At 35.3% G+C, this 26,968-nt stretch overlaps 1 protein-coding gene across 1 annotated transcript in view; it reads left to right on the forward strand.

Moving 5' to 3' along the window:
- Positions 1–340: 340 nt before the first annotated feature.
- Positions 341–26,968, forward strand: part of LOC143369769 (homeobox protein rough) — a 38,172-nt gene continuing 11,544 nt past the window's right edge. The window contains exons 1-2 of the mRNA XM_076814125.1: positions 341–559; positions 3,069–3,333. Of these exons, the coding sequence (XP_076670240.1) occupies positions 341–559; positions 3,069–3,333 (484 nt within the window). The remainder of the gene's footprint in view (positions 560–3,068; positions 3,334–26,968) is intronic.

The following is a 26,968-nucleotide window of genomic DNA, read 5'->3' on the forward strand; positions in this document are numbered from 1 at the left end:
TCGGCCAGGTTGAAACGTGACATCGACAGATTTACTTGCTGTGCGCAGAATGAGGATGTTCGAAGTGGCACGAACTACGGCGGGAATATTTCGCCGCTCGGAGATCGTGTTCACGAGAGTTCCGATCCTTATACGGTAAACGATCATCGTGCGATGAAGAATTCAACATTTATGTTGCCGACAAATAACAAGAATAGAGCCGAGAGTTTGACATGGGGAACAGTGGCGCGATGCTACTTCATTGAATTGTTGAACGCTCGACGGCGGGCTTGCCGAGTTCTTCGCTGTTTTATATTATCCTTGAAAATACGGCACGTCAGTGGCACCCGATCGCGATTAAATGTCGACAAAGGCAGAGGGACCGTCATCGCCCCGACGATTTTTCGCCCGAATCTATGGTCACCTTGAAACCAAAGAAGCGGAGGGTAACGATAACGAAGATCACGGGGGATCTGAACCGAAGTCGAGTCTTAATCTGCCTTCGGATGTCGTCTCTTGCGACAGAAGCACGTCGGGTGCAGACACCTCGAGTGACGATCCGAGTAACGATACTGCACAGGTAAGGAATCGTGTGTTTCGTGTAAAAAAAAAATAATTTTTGTTTATAATATCGTTGAGTCAATTCGCATTGTTTATTTGTGGAAAGCTGTTACAGCCTGTTTTTGTTAAAAGCATCGTGAAGCTTAATATCCGTCCTCTTTGTGAATTTTTAGTAAATATTTTGTTCTTACCATCCTTTCCATTTACTGGTTGAAAAAAAATTTAAAACTGGACGAAGTAACAGATACAAGTGCACTAATGATTATATTGTATGAGAAAACTGGCCTCGAGTTTTGATGACGTAAGAGGGGCACTCCATGCGAACTCGGACAGATTTCGGAGTAAGTTTTCGTAGATTGCTGAAATTTGAATGTTTCGTAGTCTTTAGTGATGTTTAAACGTAGCTCAAAGGATTTTTCGAAATTTTGAAAAATGTCGATTTTACAGCTGTTTCAAGTTAAGTGCTAACTTTTTTTCAATATATTATAGCTATGGAAGTAGTAAACGGATGGAGATGAGCTTTATGGTGCTTATAGAGAAGACACTGAAGTTTTAAGAAAAAATTATTTCAGTTAAAAAAAAAAATTGAAGCATTTTTGTGCAATTATTTTAAACAAATGCAAGTTTTTAACATCGGGCGCGATTTTAAAAATCTGAAAAAGGAGAATGTAGTTCTATCTTTCCCCTTGATGGAGAAATTTTCAAAAATATGGATATTTTAAAATTGGCCCTGTAAAAATTGCCGAAAGTTGACGCTGCGTCGCTCAGCACCGTGGTACGGGCAACGGCCAAGCGGCTATACCTGATATTCTTTTACAGAATTCTCGAAAATGGTAAGTATTTGAAAAAACTGAAGCAGGAAAACTCTTACTGTTTTTTATATCCAACATAATACAGTATCTCAATTTTTGGTGTTCGCAATATTTTTCTTTAAACGAGGGTGACTTTTAGTTTTTTAAATGGAATGCTATATATTTGGTGAGCCAATATGAAAGCGACTGTCGAGACAAATTCAACCATATGATATACTATGACCTTCAAGGCCACACAAGGTTAGGAATGAAAAGAAGAAACTCAATCTACTATATACTATATATATACACTTTTTAAAATCGCATAACTTTTTTAGAATTGGTCCAAACGACTTGAGTTTTTTTTTAGAAGCTAGAAGGATTAGTTTGCTAATTGACGTATTTGGTCGTTTTGAAAAAAAAATGTATTTGGTCGGAATAGCGAAAAGAATAGTAAAGGTCGATTTTTAAACTTTTTTTTGTGAGCTTGTAATGAAAATTCAAAAACAAATTTCAACCGATTTTAATGAAATTTTAGGCACGTAAAAAACTTACTGCAATCTACAAACGTTTTTTTTTTAATTTTCATTACAAGCTCACAAAAAAAGGTTAAAAATCGACCTTTACTATTCTTTTCGCTATTCCAACCAAATACATTTTTTTCAAAACGACGAAACGCGTCAGTTAGCAAACTAATCCTTCTAGCTTCTCAAAAAAACTCAAGTTGTTTGGACCAATTCTAAAAAAGTTATGCGATTTTAAAGTGTCCGAATATTAATGCGAGTCACTGTAGTTCAATATAATTTACTGCATTCCTAACGTTGTGTGGCCATGAAGGTCATAGTATATCATATGGTTGAATTTGTCTCGACAGCCCCTTTCATATTGGGTAATCAAATATATAGCATTCCATTTAAAAAAATAAAAGTCACCCTCGTTTCAAGGAAAATATTGCGAACACCAAAAATTCAAATACCGTATTATGTTGGATATAAAAAACAGTAAGAGTTTTCCTCCTTCAGTTTTTTTTCAAATACTTATCATTTTCGAGAATCCTGCATAAGAATATCAGGTATAGCCGCTTGGCCGTTGCCCGTACCACGGTGCTGAGCGACGCAGCGTCAACTTTCGGCAATTTTTACAGGACCAATTTTAAAATGTCCATATTTTTTAAAATTTGTCCATCAAGTGGAAGGATAGAACTATATTCTCCTTTTTTTTATATTTTTAAAATCGCGCCCGATGTTAAAAACCGGCATTTGTTTAAAATAATTGCACAAAAATGCTTCTTTTTTTTTTAAACTGAAATAATTTTTTTTTAAAACTTCAATGTCTTCTCTATAAGCACTGTAAAGCTCATCTCCATCCGTTTACTACTTTCATAGCTATAATATATTGAAAAAAAGTTAGCACTTAACTTGAAACAGCTGTAAAATGGACATTTTTAAAAATTTCGAAAAATCCTTTGAAAACTCCTGCTTACAAAATATTCAAATTTCAGCAATCTACGAAATCTTACCCCAAAATCTGTCCGAGCTCGCATGTAATAACCCAAGATTAAACAGAAATAATAAAAATAGCCACACAATTTTACAAAAACCGAGCTATGTTAAATTCAAAAAAATGTATTTACGTGTGCGACGTAAGGATTTGAAATTGGGCTTGAATTTTGGTTTTAATATCAACCCATTTGTTGGAGTCTGATGCACAGTTTGTCCTGATCATTTTGTTGCACAGGTGTCGAATGTAAAAGAAGTACTCTCGGAGCAAATTGAGGAGCAAAGTAACAACGGAATGAGTACGTCGATGAACGACGAAAAGGAAAAGAGTACAAATTTCCCTGCTTTAAGGCTGCCATTCTTTTACGGACTTTTGCCTAGAGTGCCCAATCACCCTTCAAACTTGACGCAGCTCACGTATCCGCCTGCACTTCCGCCACATTTTCATAATTGGCCGTACCATTCGACACCGGAACATTATTTGCAAGGATTCTCAGCGTTCTGTGAGTATCTTTCCCCTTTCGTTGCTTGCTGTGTATAGAATAGAAACTACGGAATATAAAAATTAATATGGTTTCGTTTAATCTATGTAGTAGTTAGGATTATTTATTTAGTGCGAATGTTGACTTAAAATTTAAAAACTGGCACACCACTGGTTCAGATTATAAGTTCGAATGGAATTCAGTGACTTGGAAATAATTCTTTGAAATTTGAAATGATAGTTAAGATATAATTTAGGGCTGAGAATTATAGTGATGTAAGTCCAAATTTTCGTAATTTCAGTTAATAACAGTTGTTAAATCTTAAAGGCTTGATCTGCTTACTCTCATAGTGAATTAAGTTAGAACTTCATTCTTCATTGAGAAATAAGAACGTTTCTCTTCAGCACTTAACTAACAAAAGCAGGACGTTTTGAAATATACCCACTGATGCAAGTCTGACTAACAATAAGTGTCGTTGCTGTTATCAGCACAATGCATGAACAGTATAAATTAATGTAACGTGACAATATACAAAAGATGAGTGAAAAAATACAAAAAAGGAATTAAAAATTAAAAAAAGAATTAGGTTTGGTAGGGTAGGGTGTGGCTGAATGTCCCACTTTTCATATAAACCTATGTGAAATTTAGGAATAATAACAATACGGTGTTTTTTTGTATAAACTAGAACTATTATGCTTTACTTTTACAAAGCTGTTGGTTAATAGTGTTATTTTTTGTTGAGTTATATCACAAAATGTGTGTCAATTCAATATGGACTTTTTGCTCGATGGGGTAAAAAGTCCATTGCTTGGGGTAAAAAGTCCATAATATCTTCTAACTAACTTTTCGTGTCACGTAAAACAAAATAAGTAAAAAACTCTTTTGAAATCAACAAATATTTATTGAACTCATTTTTTATATACAAGATTGAAAGAAAATACTACGGAAACATTTTTTTAAATAAATGAAAATACAACAAAAAATTGCGCAATAATCTTGGCTCAACATAAAGATACATATAACTCCCTTTTAAGGTAGTTCCTGACTATTCTACTCAATTCAAGAATTCTTTTAAATTTCGTCCAAAACTAATTTCGAATACAAGAAACCCTTGGACAAAGTTTAAAATCGATTTACCACATAGTTATCGAGAAATTGTTAATTAGAGTTGATGCATTTTAACACTGTGGTATATGGCAGAGTCGGAAAAAGGAGGTTATAAATTCAGTTTTTCTTCTAAAACAGGAAAACTATATTCAAGAAGTGTACCAAAATTGGAACAAAAGTACACCGAAATGTCACGAATGAATTTATTAATGTCTGCGAAACTGACCACATGGTTTCTTCGTAAATGGTCATAAAAAATAGGTTGACGTGCAAATATTTTAGAAATTACGTAGAGCAGTCAACGTGGCAACGTCGCACAATCGATATGTTCAGATATTTAAATAGCGAACGACGATTCAAATTCATTGAACATTTTTTCTGACATTTTGGTTATAAAAGACGCTGCGAATGTATGCGACGTTGCCAGATCTGCTGCTCCAATTCACTACGCTAACCAATTTAATATTCTATTTTCGTATTACAATTATTTATATTAACTTTGAACTTTTTACAATATATATACACGATGTTAACAATTATTATTATTATTTATATAGTACCATACTACTTTATATTTATCGTTTATTACCCAACTCTAATTTTACTAACGTAGTTGGTTAGGAACTACCTTAAACAGTTTGGCCTTATTTCTTAAACTCAAATTATTTTAATATAAAAAAACAGGAAAAAAGACAGATAATTTATGACTATACTAATTGGTTTGCTTCAACAAAGACAACCACGCTTTTTAGTATTTTAACATGAATTCTTTAACAAAATATAAAAATAGAGGAAGTACAGTATATTTGGAATACCAGTTTGTTTAAGACGAATAAAAAATTACAGTAGAGGATAGGAATAATTAAAACTGCATAATATCATAGGAAAACTAGTAAACTTTAATATTTTAACTCTCAGGAATAATAAAAAAACAAAAAGTAACTGAAACTCTGATCTAAATGAAAAATGACAGTAAGCAGCGATTTCGTTAAGGTGCAGGCAGTAAACCAACCAGTGAATGACCGAATTGTTGAATCTATGGACCTTTGAGATTAATACTTGAATATATTTATGTATAACAATAAAGCAACTGCTGAAATTGCATTTAAATTTATTTTTCTTGAAATTTCTATAAAAATAATTACTTGTTCTTATCGCAATTTAAAAAAAAAATTATAAAATGCAAACCGTGTTGGAGCCCAGTAAACGACCGCATACTTTTAATAAGAATTGTACTTATTAATGTTTGTCTAATACGCGTAACTAAAAATATAGGATATTAATAGTACAACTACAGTCCATTTATAAACATATAATAATGTTTAAATTTATATTTGACATTTCTTTGCCTAATGGTCATTCACTGGTATGCGGTCAATTACTGGTTGGTTTACCCTAATTTGGAATACCGCTATTCCAATTTACCTTCACTATATAAACTTAAAAAAACCTGTGGATGATAAAATTATTTTCTTTTATGATCTAATCTTAGGTAAATAAAACACATAAAAAGTAATATTTCAGTTAAACGATTCTATTTAAAATTCAGTAACAACTAAAAAATTTAATGTATTTTAAATAAAATCGTTTAACTTAATTTTTTTAATATTTTTTTTTATTTACCTTTTAGTGTCTAAGTTTTATTTGTGTTTATAGGCTGATTTCAAGTCGTTTGGATTTGTGGTTATGGGTTATATTTATTGATGACTAGGTAATTTTTTAAACCACTTGGGGTTACTTTTCATAATTTTGTATTGTCATCTAAGCTACGTACGCCTGCAAAGTTTCAAGCCTATTGGATAGTTGGAAGTGGGTTAAAATTGAGTTTCTAGATTTGAACCAAACAAACACAAAAGCAGAGGATCGAAGCTGAATAAAATCATTTAAAAATCTTTCAATAAATGGCCAGCTAGTGTTGTTAAAATGAGCTTCGAGCCGATCTTCCCCACTCCGAGAGCCGCACGAGTCGGGCCCCGGGTCAGCCGGTTCCCCCACTTATTTTTCTCCAGGCGTTGCACGAGACCCGGCAGGGAGAGAGCGCGGCTCCCGGAGGAGAAATTCGTCAGAGCGAAGTAGGTGTGGAGGGGGGCGTTCTCCTACGGCTCTACGGAGCAGGGCGGAGAGGAGAAGGAGCCACTGCGGCTCGGGAGCCGCTAGTTCGACACCTCTGGCTTAAAGCTTTCAAGACTCGAGCTTTACACAACACTATGGCCAGCACTGGCCTAAACCGACGCGGCGGTAGCTGTTACTCGTGAAACAAAAGCATTGCTAAGCTTTGGAATATTCCAAATTACCTTCACCTTCGGTATTCCGAATTAGAAACGCGGCATTGAAACCTAAAATTTCATGTCACATTTTGTATTCTCGAAATTATCGCAAAACTTACAGGCAATAGAAGGAAGATGCAGATGAGTAGATTAAGTGTTTAACTCTAAAGTTTCCACATATTTTAACCATGATTGGATACTTGCTGAAAAAGTTTTGCAGATTCACGTTTTCTTATTCTGCAGATTAAGTCGAAAATGTTGAAATGGGGGTTCATCCACAAATGTCATTACTTAACAGGTCATTAGCCCCTATTATTTACGGTGTTACAAATTAGATAGCGCTAGTAGTTTATTAGATACTTCAGTATTCCAAATTACCAACAGTATTCCAAAAATGCTGCACTTCTTCTGTAAGTCAAAAATATAAGTAAGGGACTTTTTGCCCCAATGGTTCCTTTATACTTTCGCCAATATATAGGTTTGAAAACATTGTCATTTAGAAATAAACAATGCCATGTACGCATTACTAAAGGAGCGTACAGTCTTGACGTATTCGCCTTAAACGCTGTTAAACTGTGGTTTACTTCGAATAACACAACAAAAACGACGTACTTCTTGATGTACATCAGGGGTGCACAGGGAGCCGTTTCTAGCGCCTAGCTGTGAGCAACCCGCCTGTCCCGTTGCTAAGGTTAGAATCGGTGAGGCGAACTGCAGTAGTGTACGTGAATTTGGTATGACTTGAACCCAGCTATATATACTTACTAGGGGTCTGCGGGTACCCGAAATTAAGGGACCCTATTTGCGATTCGGGAGCCGATTTTCTTGCTTGAAAATATTTACATCTGATCACAAAGTTATCGGGTACCCGGGACCCGATAACTTTTAAGTTGTGAATTTGCAGCGTGATCAGATGTAAGAATTTTTTACCAAGAAAATGGGATCCCGAATCGCAAATCGGGCCCTGTAATTTTGGGTACCCGCACACCCCTAATACGCTACGAGCCTACGAGCACGCACGTACACTACTGCAGTTCTCCTCACCCAGTCTAACCTTAGCAACGGGACAGGCGGGTTGCTCGCAGCTAGGCGCTGAAAACGGCTCCCTGTGCACCCCTGATGTACATAACGACAAAAGCGTCATATGAAACACGCACGAAAGCCCAAAAACGACTGGCGATTCTGCGGTCCACCCCATTACCCTTGCCATCAAAGTAGTTATAGGTAAATGTGCCTTATTTCTGCCCCTACCCAATAGTCAGCCTTTTCGGAAATAAATTGCTTCGAAATAAGAAATTAGGAATAAAATCTTATATATTTAAAGGAAGCAATGATCAGTGTACTCTCTCCTTCGAATGTGGGAAGTTTCGTGCCTCTAGCGGTAAAAATGTGAACTGCAGAAAGCTTTATTGTGTTGGCGATTGGATGGTTGACGACTGCTGAGTCAATTCGAACTAATTTAGTACTATAGGCGACATTTGGGAATAGTGTATACCAACACTAATACGAAGTTTTTTATGCTCAAATTTTGAATACGCGATTAATAGCATTCGAATGAACTTTTCGTGAAATTATAATTGCATTTAAGCTTAGGTTAGTAAGTATTTTTGAAGTGACCGACTATTGGCATTCAAAATATAAAGACAACCAATACTCAGCCGCCCCGGCTGGCTACAGGATATTGTTAAGATATCGCCAATTTGAACCGTAAGCTGAATGTCCCAATTTCTGCTCATTTAAGAGGTAACTCGTCATAAAGAAGATGTAAAAAATTTGTTTGCGATCAAAATTTGCAGAGTAATTGATTTATTCTTTAATACTAACTCAACCAATTCAAAAACTATTTAAGAATGATATTTCAAGATGTTTAACTATTAGTAATTTATAATTAAATATATAATGCTCTAAATGTCCGTATTTCAACACTCGCGTAAATGTTTAAATAACTTAGAATTATTTTGTTGCAACTATAGTACAAACGTAACGCATATAATAATAAGAAAAATACGAAATGAGCAGAAATGGGGACATGAGCAGAAATTGGGACATTCACCTTATTTCACTTTCCCGAATCATCCGTTTTTATTGTTTTCCGCCAAAATTAATGTAAAACCAGTGGTCGGTCGTCTAAAACACAAAACGAACACGAAACGGCTGACGAATAGAAGATTGGTCTAGTAGTCGGTCGTTATAATTTAAATAATTAGAATTTTCAGAAAAAAGAAATTTTTAAATTTTGAGTACACCCATCATGAATTTTGAACCACTTTACATTCTGACGATTAAGAATAACTATACTATAGGGTGGCAGATATATATATAACCTGACAGAAGAACCTGGCTGACTACTGGCATATGAAAGGCTGGAGTTAGGATTTTACTGGCTGACTATTTGTAAAAAGGACGTTTCTGGGTATTTTAGATATTTTAAATAAAAATTGTTATACTATTAAAAAAATCATCCACACATTTGAAAAATAGATACCTTAAAGAATTTAACTGTCAATAACAGTGCAGCAGGGCATAGCAGAAGGGTTATCGCTTCTGACGACAAACAAACATACGTAATACAAACAATCAAACAGAGGGTCGAAGCTGAATAAAGTCGTTTAAAAAATAATAAAAAGGTTTGTAATATTTAACATGTGAACCTGTCTCAAGTCACACTGGATCGTGTTTAAAAAAATGCATATAATTACAAGGTTAGAAACTATTGGCACTTAATAATTGCATTTATAGAATCAAAATGGTCCAACGTAAAATAGGAATGAAAATCATTGCAGGATATTATGGGATCGATAACTATTTTATGTATTGAAAATTGATTGTTATATGAAAAGGTTATTTCTAAAACACTACTTTAAAAATTGTATAAATTACTTATTAAAAACCGAAACGTAATTATTTTGAGGACAAAAAAATATCTTACGCACCCCCCGGAATTGAATCCATGCCTTGAAATTACTTTCAGATCTTTGGATAAACACAATATAAGTGTTTGAAGCAACTTGAAAATCTGGATTAATTCTTTGCGAACGGCCTAACCTCACATGAACAGCTTTGTATTAAAACATTTAACAGTAAAATTGGTGGCATTTGATACTCATATTAGTTCTTCAATTGACATTTGCATTTGTTTTGTCGAATTCAAAAAATTATTTTTGTGGCTTTGGCCATAAAATCGCGAAACTTCCCCACTGTGCCATGGTCAATGTGAGATATAGAACAAGCGCATTAATTTGTTTCGTGTCAGTGACACACAGCGCCCTGTCGCGGATCAGGCTTAAACTATCAACACTGGCCGGACTCTCCCGGTGGTCGATCTATACCGGACTTACCCTATGAGATATTATGAATTATTACGAGGAAAAGCATTTGAGAAACCTTTATGAAATAATTTGATTGAACGGTTTAAATGGAGGTAGGTACTAGTCGCTATACTGTATCGCGACGAAATCCGCTTATTGATTCGATGAACAGTGATATATAATTCATTCGTTTAAAGCAGGGACTTAATACCAGTATAACAATTATACCGATATTACGCCAGGGACTTCGTACCGGTATTAGGCTATACCGAAACCGATATATTACCGAAAACCGAAATAAATACCGGTATTTTTTCGGTTTTCCTCTTGTAGAAATGGTAGGTTAAGATTAAGACAGGTATCTACTAGAAATTATGAGGGGAAGCCACTGTGAAAATTTTTTCCCCCGATTTTTCTTTTTGTGCATTTTCATAATATGCGGAGTCTCAAAAATATACCAGCACAATTTCAAAGTGGATCTCGAAGAAACTCTGGGAGCTACGGAAGGTTTTGTAAAAATACAGCAGCGCTCAGAATCGAGTGCACGCATAGGCAGAGTTCGGAGGGAGTCGGCTCCAATGATGGAGGGGGAAACACCTACAGGAGTGGTGGTAATGTGCGTGACTGACGCAGGCGCAGTTCATGCACGCCTGTAGGTGTTTCCCCCTCCATCGTTGGAGCCGACTCCCTCCGAATTCTGCCGGCATAGGTAACTTGGTGTCAATCGCCCGAAAAGTTTATGCTCAAGAATCCAAATGTATCGAATCAGAGGGATTATGAGCTTATATATTGTTTAGAATTAGGTAGAGAGTCACTGCCCACGACTATTACAATTTTCAAGATATTTGTAAGCAGAGATGTCAAACCGGTATTATTTTGTCTATTAGGGGAGACCGGGGCAAAGTGAACCCCGGGGTAAAATGAGCTTCCTGAATTTATTCTTTAACAATAGAATATATTTACAAATTTTGGTGACGTAATAAATGTGTGTAATACCACAATGATAATTATGCACATTCAGATATCGAAAAATGGAAATTCATTTAACAAAAATTAAAAATGAAGTTTTAGAGACTTTCAATTGGTTTTCTTTTCAATTTAGCTTTTTGGATAAATGAGTCTTAAATGTGTTATTTTAACTCCAAAATTTTTCTGCGTGTTTATAACAAACTTATAAACATACACGTACACGCGTTTGAGTAAACATTAATCCTAACATTATTAAATAATTAATTTCCCACTGAGTACACATTCGGGGCAAAGTGATCGGGGTAAACTGAGCTGCAAAAAAAGATGCGCGAGTGATGTGCGCAACAACCTAACCTATCAACTAGCTGGGAAACCACGCGGCTTGATGGAACAGAATTTAACCTAAAAAAAATGAAAAATCTGCCACAGTTTTTGATAACCACGGTTAAAAAGAAACAGAAACTGACGTGCTACACACGTCATCCCAACGCAAGGGGTTAATAATTACCTATACTACCAGTCATTTAAGAAGGAACCCGTTTAGCGCATGTAGAATGAGCTCATTGGCTCCGAAAATGCGTTGGTGGGGGTACAGCCAATAGTGGCTTCTCCCGGCACCAATGAGCGTCAACCTGCGCAGAACCGGTCTAAAACTCGTCGGTCGGCAGGTTCCTTCTTAAATGACAGGGAGTATATATCCTTAATTAAAATTCGTATTTTATTTCAGCTCACTTTACCCCAGATAGTAGCAGTAGATGGTCGTTTTGGCATTTTATTTTCAAGTTGAATTTTAATATACTTCAATTTTATCTGAAGTATTGCTATTCGTCATTTATCAATAGTAATGTTCAAATTATATTATAAATCTATTTCCACACATTTTTATTGAATGGGAAAAATTTTATTCGACTTCAAACTTTTTTCACGTCACTTTGCCCCGGTCTCCCCTACAGAAAACCGAAAAAATGACCTGTAAATATAAGTAGGTAAATATATCAGTATGATCTCATACCTGTATTTTCGTATTTCGGTTTCTATAAGGGTTACGAAGGTACAACCGAAAAATAATATCGGTATAATGCCGGTATTTTACGTATCGGTAGGAGTCCCTGGTTTAAAGGCGTAAGTTGCGAGCTTACCTATCTATGAAAGTTTGAATCTCTGGACCTTTGAATACATCTGTAGCATTCAAACGAATATACACACGTGCACGCCACATTCTTATAATAAAGTCTTCGAATAGCACCATTTGTGCGTGTCCAGGTAAATCCTCCAAGAACGAGGAAGAACTGCCACAATGGTATAAGAATGCACGCGATAAGCTCAATACGTTTCGTAAACGTACGATGCTGGACAAAACTATTTAATAACGCAGAAACGAATTTATCGCTGTGAAATTGTTTTTAAACAGAGAAGTAATTTAATAAACTGCTGCAATGTATCGGTATTGTGATACTTACATTAAAAAAATTAAATAATGTTACTTGAACGCTGCTCAATAGAAACCCTGGTTAATACAGGGCGTTTAAGAATTGTGGCCAAATTTGTAGAACCTATGAAGGTGATTAAATAAAACTTGTGTCTGGACATACTTTATTACTAACAAGGGAAAATCCAGGACCCGGAAAATCAAAAAATTCTGGTACTTTGTGAATATTTAGGGAATTTATTATTAGGGAATACAGGGCGTTTAAGAATTGTGGCCAAATTTGTAGAACCTACGAAGGTGATTAAATAAAACTTATGTCTGGACATATTGTATTACTAACAAGGGAAAATCCAGGACCCGGAAAATCAAAAAATTCTGGTACTTTGTGAATATTTAGGGAATATATCTTATTTTTTTTATTTTAGATTATCTTATTTTTTCTACGTGTTTCGCACGATTTCCTAATAAATGTTAGAAGAATATTACTGTAATGTAATTTGTATGAAAAAAAAATGGATTATGTCGTTTCACAATTATTTAAACCACCAATTCAGATTTCACGTGAAAGCATGAATTATAGAAAACATTAGTAATAGTTTTGTTTATAATTATTTTCTAACTTATTATAGAATTGATCATACTTTTACCATTTCATAGATCCAATTAAAAGAAATCACTTTTGTCTTCAAACTTTTTTTCTATCTCTTACAGATTGCGATTTACAAAATGAAATCGAAAAATAGCCGAAATTTCAGGGGTTCATTTCACCCCCTTAGAGTGAATTTGGACAGCAAACAAAATTGCGTTGTACTCAGGAGGACTTCCCCTACATATTTACAGAGTTTTATAATTTTGTGAATTTCTGGAATCGGGATCTTCCCTTGTCAAATGTATGGGGGTTGAAACTTGGTAACCCAACATACATGAAAATGGTTACTCCTACGAAAAAACTCATCGGACCTTTTTTGTAGAGAATTTCCTACGCTATAATTTGTATAATAACTGTTTTTGTCGCAAAACTGCTAGATAAGGAGATATTCGCGAAAAACAGTTTTTGTTCAACCCTCTAAACTTTTCAACGGCGGTCGGATCGATGGGGACTTTTGACATATTGTTTAAAACGACCAAAATTTAGCTTGGTTAGATTTATTCCGAAGACAGATCCTCATTTCACTGGACTATTAGCCCGTATGTGCTTGCTAAGAAATCTTTTTAAAATCCAGAAACTAAAATAAAAACAAAATACAGCTGACATTTCAGAAATCAATTTTTTCCTCCGAGTAATTTTGCGCCACGTGCTACAAGTAACGATTTATTTACCATCATTTCGTAACATTTTTTTTATTAGTTTAAAAAAACGTTAATGTTGATGACAAATGAAAAAGCATTTCCACAGAATCCTGTTTTTTATTCGCGTTTCATCTATTTCGAATCGCCTTGATAATTTGCCGTTGATTTATATTTAGAACGTTCCGCTGTCCATCTAAAAGTTTGATATTGGCACGTGTTATTGCAACAAGCATACGTACACGCTCACATTTGAGTGGATTTATCCCGCTTCGCCACCTCGTAGCGATATTGTGATGAGATTACGAAACGCAGTTGGTCGCATCTCAATGTGGAATATATATCGCTACACTTCCTCAAACCCATCTCTATTCGCCTGCCCCTTAAGCCATTGTTATAGTAAAGCAGACAAAGAATCACCGGCTTGTTAAATAAAAGGTACAAATGCGAAGCTCAAAAATATAACTGGCAGGATTTGAAAACTTTGTGTATTCCTTCTTCGAGTGGGGCTTTCTTATATTGTTTTGCAATATCCAGAAAGCACGCGAAAGTAAATTGTTAACGCGATTCGTTATTCGATCGTATTGACAGATAAAGCATTTTTCAATAGGAATTGATATTCGACACTAGTAATGGAAACACTGGTATGAACAAACTAGAAATACAGAAGTGACAAAGAAGAATGTAAAGATTAAATAGGTACGCTTAAGGGGATGTTTCGGTCTAAAAATCGATTTTTCTTTTATTTCATTTTTCGAATATTCAACCTTTTAGGAATATATTTTTTAGAAGGATATTTTGAAATTCCTAAAATTTCCAAAGTTACAGGGATTTGACTAGCGGCAAATGCATGGGAAACAACCGGCCACTTGGCGCTGACGTAAAACTTTAAACGCGTTTTTCTCGAAACAGTGTTCTCAAAATCGGTGGGACCTGTATCTCCATAAGTTATTATCCGATTCGACTGAAACCTTTTTTATTTTGAAGAATATACTTCGGACTAGGGGGATACTGGAAAAAATACAAAAATTGAAAATTTATAATTTTCTGAGGCGTCGAAAGGATGAAAACTATAGGGAAAAAGTGATTTCAAACTTCAAGTGTCGTTGGTTTCTAAAAAAATGTAATTTTTGTAATTTTTCTGGTTTTCTCCCTAGCCAGAAGTATATTCTTCAAAACAAAAAAGTTTCTGTCGAATCGGATGATAACTTTTGAAGATACAGGTCCCACCGATTTGGATCAATTTTTTGACGCCTTGACTTTAACGACTTCCCAGTGCCGTGTGCAATGATTAATTATAAAACAAAAAATATATTTCTCTAGTTTAAGACATCCTTAATACAATGCGACAAGTCCCATTAAATTATATGTAGTAGTTTTCCTTTAATTAATTCCTAAAGATCACCTATTCTGATGGGTTCTAGACCGGAATCTCCCCTTAAGGGGTATGCCTACCTGCAAGGTCTGAAAACACCAGAATTTTCGGGATTTTTTTTTTTAACAAACATGTAGACTTTTTAAATAAACTTGTATGTATTCGAAAGTGTACATGTTAAACTACTTGTGGTAATTTTTCCGATGGAAAATATAAACTAAGCAACGGAAACGAAAAAGCTACGATTAAGGACAAGATAATTTAATATACTAACTAAATTTAGTCGAATGTTTTATTTCTGTTGAACCAGGTCAAAGCTACAGTGGTCACCGTAATAAAAAAAACGCTGCCGGAAGATCGCTTATAATTCCATTATTTATTTACATATCGCATTGCAAAAAAAAACTACAAGAACTTTAAAATATATACTTTCGAATATATAACCGTTTATTTAAAAACTTCTTCAAATTTAAAAAAAAAATCCCGAAAATACTTGAGTTTTCAGACCATGCAGGTAGGCATAACCCCATAACCCGAGAGTAGGCGCGCCAAATAATTTACGTTAGTAGGCGCACGTCGGTCATTTCGACCGATGGTAATGTAATCAGAAATAACTTAATAAAATGACTAAAATAATATAAATAACGCATAACATTGTATTTTACTTACTTCAGAATCGTTATACGTAAATAATCTTCATTTTTTATGATAAAATGATTAATCGTATTATAATAATATGACTTCTGAAAAATTTATTTTTATACAAATGATGCATTGTAATTGATTTTAAAAATAAAATGTTATATTAGAATTTCTGCGAATGCAAAATATAAAATTACATTGTCTATTTATCAATTTGAATTTATCACTTGATTTTTAATTTTCAATAACAGCAATTATCTAATATATTCTATATTTATATTTCTTTTTCAAAAAATATACTTATAAATTTGTGGTTTCATAAACGTATTAAATATTTACATTTTCCTCGGATTAGAAACTGCATCTTGAGAATAAAGAATAAATACTTACGTTTCCTTCACTCAAAGTACACGCCTCCTCTACATCTGATATCTCTATATCCGCAGAATCAATTTCCGAATCTGTATCGTGATCGAATTGTATAACATAATCGGAATCTTCTGCGGAATCACTGATCTCGTCTTCAATGTTTCCAATCAATAAGAAATCTCGGAAATTAGTATTAGCCATGATTGCCACGCAGTACGTGTCGCACGCGACAGACAAAATGAGACTAACGTTAGCAGGCGCGCTATGGTCGAAAAGACCGACGCGTAAATATGTACGATTTAAAACCTACACGAGTGCGCTAAGTGTCGCTCCGTAACATAAATAAGTCAAGAACTCCTTCAAAGAGGAATAGCTCTAAGGAAAAGTAAACAGTCGAACGCTACGGATCATGTTTCAAAACATATGAAATCGTCGGTCGAAAAGACCGACATGCGCCTACTCCCAGGTTAGGGTACAGCTGAAAACGTAAACATTAGTGGTGACCGCTGCGTTAAATTAGCTGGCCATACACGGTGTCGTCGAGGTAACTCCGATTTAATAACTACTGGTTCTTTATTATTATAACTGGTACAATTTAGAAGTTTTTACAGTGTCGATTCGGAACGGCGTTGTGACTTGACTAGTCTTAGGTTTACGAATGCCCTGTCCCTTCGTTTGGGACCGGTATTTAACTTGGTTTTTGGAAGGAGTGGGAGGTGAGCTAGTGTTGTATTCCGTATTTTTCGTATTACTTTTATTTTATTAAATAACTTTATACAAATAACGGAAACTAAGATGATTACAGATAAATACTAGATTATAGATTCAGAACTAGATTCTCGTGTCCAGACTATTCGGACTGAAGTGCTCGAGTGCTTCTGACTGGAAGAATTGCGTGTAATATATATATATGTACGGTTTTCGGTAAGCTGAAAAGTGGGGGTTGTCCTGAGTTTAACGGTCGTTAAGGGATGAGGCATAGAGATCGAGGTTCAAGGATGAGTAATAGGGTACGGATAAGGTCATAAAAGTGTTGTGTACCAGGAGATTAAACACTCGTTCCAAAAAACTTAAAACGATACTTTATCTAAAAGTAAAAACTCTTCCAGTACATGGAGTTTACGGAGAATATAATTTTAGCTTTGTAACTGCTAAGACGCTGTGTACTGTCTGAAGCTATGAATCCAACTGCCCTCAAGGGTCCTAAAAGCAGGTAGCCCTTGCGGAAAAACCGAAAAGACACTTCGAGCCCCCCATCGACTCGCCTTGGGTTTGGGCAACGAAGGTCGAAGTCAGCCTCACGCTTTCTAATGGTTATTGAAGAAAGACAGGGTGAAGTGCTAGAGAGCGTGCTCTTTGACAAGAACCAAACGGATCTCCAACAAAAGAAGGACTTCAGGATGCTTACTATTGCTATCTGGAAAACTAACGCGCTGACTAATACTTTATATAGATTTAAATGACGTTGGTATACAACACTAGGCGAGCCACCTGAGGAATTTGGCAAAAAGGGGGTGTTTGGGTAAGGCGATATCAGGAGGAGTCATCTTGGCGACGCTCGGAGTCTGGAAAAAGGGGTGTTTGTGAAATCTGGTATCAGGAGGAGCCACCTTGGCGACACTCGGAATTTGGAAAAAGGGACTGCTCTGGAAATCAGGATATTGTTAAAAGGGATCTATTAGCTGGCCATACACGGAGAGATTTCCCGGCGGTTTTCTCCGTCGCGTTTCAAGTCGGCGGACTTAACTGCACGTTAGTGGTGCATGTCTATGAACGATTTATACCGTCACGGTTCTCGTGACAAACTTCAACCGCGTGACAAAGTAGTTGTTCAACATTAACGTGCAGTTTTTGTCCGCAGATAAAACCGACAGGTCGAAATTGAAAGAACTGAAAAATCTTACTATTATCCACACACGGGGAGGTTTCCTCGCGGTCTTCATCCGTCGCGTTTCAAGTCTGCGGATTTAACTGCATGTTAGTGGTGCATGTCTATGAACGATTTACCGTCACAGTTCTCGTGACAAACTTCAACCCCATTCAAGTCTGTATCACAACTGAGAAAACTTTCAACAAGACGACCAGCGGCCATGGCCGTGATGGAAACACCGGTTCCCGTAAGATCACCGAAGTTAAACACACGGGGCGGCGTACTGGGGAAAGATGGGTGACCATCACCTGGTCTGTCTCCCGGTGCGTCGCTGCTGCTGGGACCCGAAGGAGAGAGGAGGGAAAAAGGAAAAAAAATGACTATCGTTCGTTGGGCAATATAAGCGAAATGCTTGAAACGCCATCCTGTGTGTTAGAAACACACAGGAAAACAAAAAATACAAAAATACAAATTCAACAAGACGAGAGTCCACAGTTTCGATGAAATCCGCGGATGAACTAGCGGTTTTCATCCATTAGCACGCAGTTTTATCTGTGACCGATTTCTCCAACGTGATTTGTCTGTGAACTTTCGTTGTATGTTAGTGGGTATTTGCATTGTTGATCCGCCGCAGACTTTGATCGCGGGTTTGTCCGCGATGGATGAAGACCGCGGAGAAACCTCTCCGTGTGTGGCCAGCTATTGTCCGGGGGGGGCAACTATCTTGGCAACACTTGGAACGTGGCTTTCTTTTACTGAGTGGTTGAATTTCCGACCGGACCCATCTCGCTGGGTCCGTACAGGGAAACCCATTCGTCTAATGGAGGGGAAGGGGGTGGTCGATTGGCGACTATCGCGATAACGGAGAGGTTTCTCCGCGGTCTTCATCCGTCGCGGACAAACCCGCGATCAAAGTCTGCGGTGGATCAACAATGCAAATACCCACTAAAATACAACGAAAGTTCAGAGACAAATCACGTTGGATAAATCGGTCACAGATAAAACTGCGTGTTAACTTTCGTCTTGTTGAAAGTTTTCTAGTTGTCATACAGACTTGAATGGGGTTGCACCAAACGAAATATGTTTAAACGTCGTAATAAAATACGTAATTTGTGCTGTGCTATGATTGGTATGCACATAATTGCTCAACATAATACAGGTGGAAATCGCAAAATGTGGATAAAGAATTATTTAATTCAAAAGGACCGTCTGAGTCATTTACAATTATTGAAAGAATTAAGGGACAATGACCTTGATGATTTAAAAAATTATTCGCGAATGGACGCAAAAACATATGATGAACTATTAACTTTGATAAAAACTAATCTGACAAAGCAAAACACTGTAATGGGGGTGTAATGTACTTACCCTTTCTTAGCGTTTTTCTCTGACTTTCTCTGTAAATATGATTCACACTAATTACCCAAATGCTGCGTAAATGTAAATACTGCGTCATCCCTGCTACCCATCGTTATCTTAGCCAATGCGTCACCTATCCAAAATCCTGCAATTCTGCCCTATCCCGTCATCCCCTCTCTTACATTCAGAAACCTTTAAAACTCATCACAGTCCCTTATCCTACAGCATTACTATTCCAAAAGCCACCAGTGTCAGTCACGGAGTCAAGTTAAAACAGTTGAATCTCCAATATTCTTACTTTAAATTGAATAAACATCTTTATAAGTATTATTCGTAAAAACGATAGTTTAAATTATCCTTGTGTCCGTTACAAGGGAAGCTATTTCGCCAGAGCAACGTTTAAATGCTACACTGCGTTTCTTGGCAACAGGAAGGGCTTACGAAGATTTAAAATATTCAGTGGGAATCGAAATCTAGTGAAATTAACAACAATGGGTCGTGGTAAAAGATTGAGCGAGTGTGAAATAGTAACAATTAAAAATCTACGTAAAGAAAATTGTTCCATTTCTAAGATTGCGAAATTGTTAAGTCGTAGTCGTAGAATTATATACAATCTTTTAAGAAATGTAGGGGAGTATGGAAAAAAGAAAAGCACAGGACGGCCGAAAGTGACAACCGACCGTCAACGACGTGCTATTTGAAGGGTTGCGTCAAATTCTGTTGCTACTTCAAAGTTAAATTATAAAATAATTATTATTATGTGTGCACTTTTTTAATACCAAATTAAAGATAAAACACAGATTTACTGAAATAACAAAAAATCCTTTAAATTTGGTTAAGTTTTCCCTTTACACGTTTAAAAACCCGCGGTAGTTACTCTTAAGTGATCAGGGACTGGGTCCTTGACGGTATGCCAAGGGAAAACAATTTCAGACCGTTGAGGAATTAAAAAATTGCATCGAACGAAACTGGATATCATTAAGCTGAAAATTTGTTAAAAAATTATTTAAATCTGTACCAAAGCGTTTAATATCAGTTACACAAGCGAAAGGTGGAACTACAAAATATTGAAATAATATTTTTCTGTACATATTAAGTATTTTAAGATAAATGTGCTATCTTTTGACGCGCCGATTTTTCGTTATTTTTCAATAAGTTGTAAAATAAAATTATTCTTTTGTAATAAATGTATTCAACTGCATTGACATAATTTGTTGTTCTTATTAAACACTGTAAACGTCAAAAGCAATGCCATATATTGTTCCAAATCTAAAGAAACTTATATTTACATAGTGTGTACTTTCGAACACTGTCAAATTCTGGTTTATAATCAAAACTAGCACTTCCTGAGTTCGGGAATTTTGCCAGTAGCCTAGACAAAGTGGTTAATTTAACATTATACTTTGCATGCGTCCCTAATTGAAATTTTAGTCGCTGGGGGAGCCATAACTGCCTGAACAGCGTTCTTCAAAACATCTGAATCAATTGCAACCCTCTTAACGCCCTATTTACCTCGTGGCATGATTATTCGAAAAAAAAACAAATAAAAAAAAAAATGGTACCGTGTACCTTGGACCATGTTCCATGGTTCAGGGTGATGTGTGTTCCAAGGAACAAGAGGGTGCACATTTATACCAATATGTCTGCAAAATTTAGATGTTCACTAACACCATTGAAGTAAGCATGCTTATTTACTCACCAGGAGATGTAGAGTGCAATGTATTTAATACTGGTCACAATTACAATTTAATGTCCGTATTAAATAATAAAATTACAGAAACGAAAAATTTACTTCTGTCGCTTAAAAAATTGTTTATCTAGAGACGCGGCAGCGTCTCGACGCCAAGTACAGGAAAGAAAGTACAGGAAAGACACCCTGTACATGTCGACTGTCATTTACTCGTCGCCGGGCTATTCCAACCTAACCTGAAACTTATTTCATTAATATCTCATCACACCTGCAATATTTCCTAAATTTAATGGTATTTTTCTTATGTAAACCACATATAAGCTTTCGAATAAGACCAAATTCAATAAAATCAGTCCACGCATGACAGAGATATCGTAATATCATGTCATGGATCTGTCAGAAATAAGATTTTTCTTCTGATTCTTCTTTTCCAGTCAAAATTTTCGTCGACATAATACGTATACGCGTTACACGCACATCTTCAGCCAAAACGGAATTAACACACGTTTCGTTCGTCAATCGTTATCTTCACTATGCAATCTACTCCAAATTTTGACAGCTTACCGTCAAGTTATAACCAAGTTATAAACGTGTTTTTACAAATATATACATAAATGAATTTCTTTTTAATTTAAATGATAAAAACCAATTTAAACCAATTCCACCAATCCAATTGTCTTGAAGCTTTGCAGGCGTGCGTAGTTTGGATGACAATACAATATATTTAAAAAAAAAACCCGAGCGGATGAAAAAATTATCCAGTCGTCAATTAATAATATAATAATAATTTATAATATTGAAATTTATCTGAAGTCATTCTCTGTGCAAATTATCTTTGTAAAAAGAAGTGAGATCTCCATAAAAAGCTTCAGAAAAGTAAAAAAATTACGCCAAGTAGGGGAAGGTGGGGTAAAACGGAACGCTTAACTTTGGAGGGTGACAACTTAAAATCGGGAGGAGAAAAAGACACGAGACTTCAACAGGAGTCTTCAGTGGACCTTAGACTATAAGAAAATCAAAGTCATTGTTAAGAAAAATCTTTGGGAACGACGGAAAATGAAATTTACCGGAGGTATTGAAATCTTCGCCTCGCTGAAATGGTGGGGTAAGACGGAACACCCACTCGAAGACCGTGTAAACGTACAAAATCTTTATTTTTACGATTTAAAATGTATTCATTTACGTTAAAATCTATAAATATATGTTTCAGGTATAACTATTGCAAATAAAATATAACAAAAATATATATTATACATATAAGAGAAAATATTTTATTAGATAACATGAAAATTACGGAAAATAATCAAATATAAATATAATATCGTGAAAGAAGGATAGATTAATACGGTTTGTTTATTATTTTATGAACAAAAATCACATACAAATGTATCATCTTCCTTTTCAGCACTGGTGCAGGCCTCATGGGCCTACCCCTTACATGCAGTCATTTAGTAAACATTTAATATTTACACTTCAGCGCGAGGTAAAGAACTTTTTATATACGTCAAAATCTAGCGTAAGGACTATAGAATCCAACGATGTACTTGCCGTTATTATTATTCCAAATCCAAGTACCGAAAAGTGGTCGAAAGTCCAACGCAATATTGAAACGTCGATATCGGAAATTTTTCCAACTCTCTTAATGGAAAAATAACGTGCGTAGGGGTCTATGGTCTATCACAAAATGCTATGAGGACCCTTTGGTTCCATGTCACGCGATACCAACTCATTCGCAGCTCTTATCTAACAGAAACATTGGTGTTCCGTTTTACCCCACTTTCCCCTACATGAAATCAAATAAATCACAAAAAATAGAAAATAATAATTATAAAATAAAAAAAGATGTGAAATCAAAATGAGCCGCACGTACATAAAGGTAATGATAAATACAAATAAATATTTTAATACGAATAAACATTTTATTCAAAATACTTGGCGCTGCGTCCCGAATTGGTGCCGCTAAACTGAATAAATATGTATAAATTGCATTAATCTTTTTTTTTCTTTCTTGTGTGTGCGTTCATGAATGTGTGTATGTGTGCGTTTGCATATGCTACGTATGACATTAGAATTAAATATATGTAGAATAAATCTGCGTTTCTAATATGTATATGTATATGTTTATGTATTTTAGATTGTAAGGAAGTTATTGTAAATTATTAATACGAGGACAATTAACATTTTTTCTGTTTCGCAGCGCCAAGTATTTTGAATAAAATGTTTATTCGTATTAAAATATTTATTTGTATTTATCATTACCTTTATGAACGTGCAGCTGATTTTGATTTCACATCTTTTTTTATATTCTAATTATTATCATCTTCTATTTTTTGTGATTTATTTGCTTTCATGTACTTGGCGTAATTTTTTTACTTTCCTGAGGTTTTTTATGGAGATTTCACTACACACACGTGTTGCATCACAGACAAATAGACCTTCCGTTAGAGTTACCTAGCGGCATTCTCTACAACCTGTGATGAGTTTCAATTGTTTATACAACATCACTACCCAGTAATAGACAATGTTTCAAGGTACACTATGCCCGAGGTAAAACAGTCTCCCTTGCATTTGCGAAACTACATTAAAATTATTAAGCATTCATCATTATAATAGATATTACATATTTATTAGTATGTACGTATATATTATAGCAGTATTGTACGAAGACTTACGACATTTACCTCTGCCAATCGTGTTTTTCGTTCCTCGCGCGCATTTCCTCTATAAAATGTGAAGATTGGGATTTACACGCGAGTGAGTTCTGCACAGGATTCAAGGGGCAATTAGGATCCTGTTTCCATTCTGAGCCAGATTGCGCTGAAGCCCCGACCATCTGATTTCCGGCACGATTTTTCCCAACGTAATAATTACACTGCAATATCGATTCCGTGTACTGCTTAATTCTCAGCATGTTCTATCGTGCCCCCCACCCCTCCCCCCCGAACATAAATAATTTATTATGCATTCTCAAAGAACAAAAAAGTGTTAAATAAATTGGATATCATCCTGATATTGTAATAGCAATGTTTGAGTCTCAATATATTCAAATTTATCATGCATTTCTGTGTAATAGCAGTGTTTGAATCCTGACGTAGGGAATCACCTATGTAGGCGCATTTTTCAAGCCTTTGAATGGGACAAAAAAAAATTTGAATAAAACAAATATCCTCCTGTCATTGTAATAACAGTGTTTAAATCTCAACGCATTCAAATTTATCAAGAATTCTGAAGGCAAATTTTTCTTACAATAGGCACTTGCTACGACATTAAACTTCCAGAAAGGAAGGGTTAATCGTAATTACGAGTACACCCCTTACAATTAGACTTTGGTTTGTTACTAAAATGAGTAAAATGTCGGGTTGACATCTAACTTATTTAAAGAAAAATTGTGTTCTGTGAGAATGTATGAAAAATTTGCCTTAAGAATTCTTGATTAATTTGAATGCGTTGAGATTGAAACACTGTTATTACAATGACAGGATGATATTTGTTTTATTCAATTTTTTTTTTGTTTTTCCAGAAAGGAAGGGTTAATCGTAATTACGAGTACACCCCTTACAACATGGTCATGTACCATGGAACACAACCTCTTGTACTTTCGAACACTGTCAAATTTTGGTTTATAATCAAAAGTTGCGCTTCCTGAGTTCCGGAATTTTGCCAGTAGTCTTGACAACAGAAACTCCGAAAGAATCTCCAACATATTAACATTCTTAAAAGAAACACTTAATTATTATTATTATAATTATAATTCTTTTCTTCCGAAAGAATCTCCAACATATTAACATTCTTGAAAGAAACACTTAATTATAATTATTAACATATTAACATATTAACATTCTTAAAAGAAACACTTAATTATAATTATTAACATATTAATATATTAACATTCTTAAAAGGAACACTTAATTATAATTATAATAATTATAATTTTTAAATATTATATTAATATGTTAAGAAACACTTAATTATAATTATAATAATTATAATTAAGTGTTCCTTTTATGAATGCTAATATGTTGAAGATTCTGTCGGAGTTTCTGTTATTCTTCCTTGAGTTTAGCCCCAAATGAAGAGTCCTTGTAGAAAACAATGTAAGTGCCAAAATTAAAAAAAAAGACGATTTCGGTAAATGTTCTACGTGCCAATGGTAATACCTATTATAATATTGGATTTAATTATTGGCACTTACAGTGCTTTCCACAAGGACTCTTTAAATCAGAAATCTCATAATTAGTCGAAAATTTAGGGCTGTTAAAGTGGAATATACAGCAGTGCCGTCTTATCGTTTTCGGAGACTCTGCGGTGAGCTCCACATGTGGCCCTCTAACTTATTCTAAATTAAATAAAATCGAAAATACCACGCTAACACACGAAGTGAATAAGTATTAAAATAATTAAATTAATAACATTAAACGTGCGGTCCATTCCACGAAACAGGGGCTTCATTTTAAAATCTAAATTCTTGGTGTATTCGTTATTTTCTTTCCATCGTAATTGGAGGGCCCATTTCCAATTTTTTCCAGCTTTTACAACCCTTTTTTTTAATTTTCCAATTTTTTGGAGCCCCCCTGAGCTTGGGGGCCTTGAGGCGACTGCCTCTTTCACCTTCAGGTGGCGCCACTGCTTCACAGTTGTGGCAACACCGCAGCGAATCATTGCTGCTCAATTGTATACTATAGTGTAGCCAATTTTTAATCGGATAATTACTGTTTATTCCATTCCCGATTATTCCCTTCGATTATCATTTGTCGAAGAATTTATCTTCAGCTTCTGAAATACGGGCCACCGCAGTTTTCTTTCGTTTCCCTTTTTCATCAACTTCGTGGCTTTTTGAAAACGTAGGTACTTAAGAAGATCAGTGATTATTAAATATGAAAAATGGTCGAGAATATTTTAATATGTAAATTGATTAGTATTCCAACATAATGTTGCAGCAAAAATAGAAAGAATCTGTATCGCTACGACTCGCAATAAAAGGAACTAGGAATCATTTTGTTGTTTGAAAATAATCGAATTTGCATATGTAACTTTTGTTTATGATATTGTTAGTACAACATTTAATTCGGATGTATATGTATATTGATGTTAATCCAGAATAAGGAGACAGTAAGAAACACAGTGGTTTCATCACTTTTACGAAAAGAAAAATGTTAAAATACTTTAGTCTGGTGTGTTGAAAAACTATTCTGTTGCTGCTTTAATTATTACCTACTTAGACTCTCGGTCAGAGTTCGGAGGGAGTCGGTTCCAAGGATGGAAGGTAGGGCGGAGTGGAAAATTTAATTTTGAATTTTCAGTTGGCCTGGGTGCGGGATAGTTGTCTTTTGATTAACCAAACACAACTGTAAAAAATTTGGGAAAATATTCATGTCTGCAGGTTCCTTTTTCTCCTATATAATCATATAATCATTTTTAGGAGAAAATATTTTTCCAAAATTTTGTTACAGTTGTGTTTGGTTAATCAAAAGACAACTATCCCGCACCCAGGCCAACTGAAAATTCAAATTTAAATTTTCGCCTATATAGTATCGCTCCGCCCTAATGGAAGGGAAAACACCTACAGGAGTGGTGGTTATGCGTGCGTGACTGACGCAGGCGCAGTTCATGCGCGCATAACCACCGCGCCTGTAGGTGTTTCCCCCTCCATCATTGGAGCCGACTCCCTCCGAACACTGCTCTCGCTCCTAGAGTGTATGTATTTAGAATCATGTAAAGTGGAGAAAAATTCTTGGTACAACCGAGCAAGAGAGGATTGTTTATACACAAATAAGTCCAAAACGTTGAATAAATTTTTTTAATGAGTTGATGTTAATATGCAAAAACATGTCATTGACCTTGGAATGACCATCAAGATTTTTTTCACATCACTAGATTCGTGTCCATAAACCATATAAATTCTTCTTATTGTTAGTCATTTTTCCTTACTTTCAATAACAGCGGAAATAATTTAGATGTTCATTATAAGTGCGAGACCATTTATA

Source organism: Andrena cerasifolii, chromosome 6 (genome assembly GCF_050908995.1).
Source record: "Andrena cerasifolii isolate SP2316 chromosome 6, iyAndCera1_principal, whole genome shotgun sequence".
Classification (NCBI taxonomy): domain Eukaryota; kingdom Metazoa; phylum Arthropoda; class Insecta; order Hymenoptera; family Andrenidae; genus Andrena; species Andrena cerasifolii.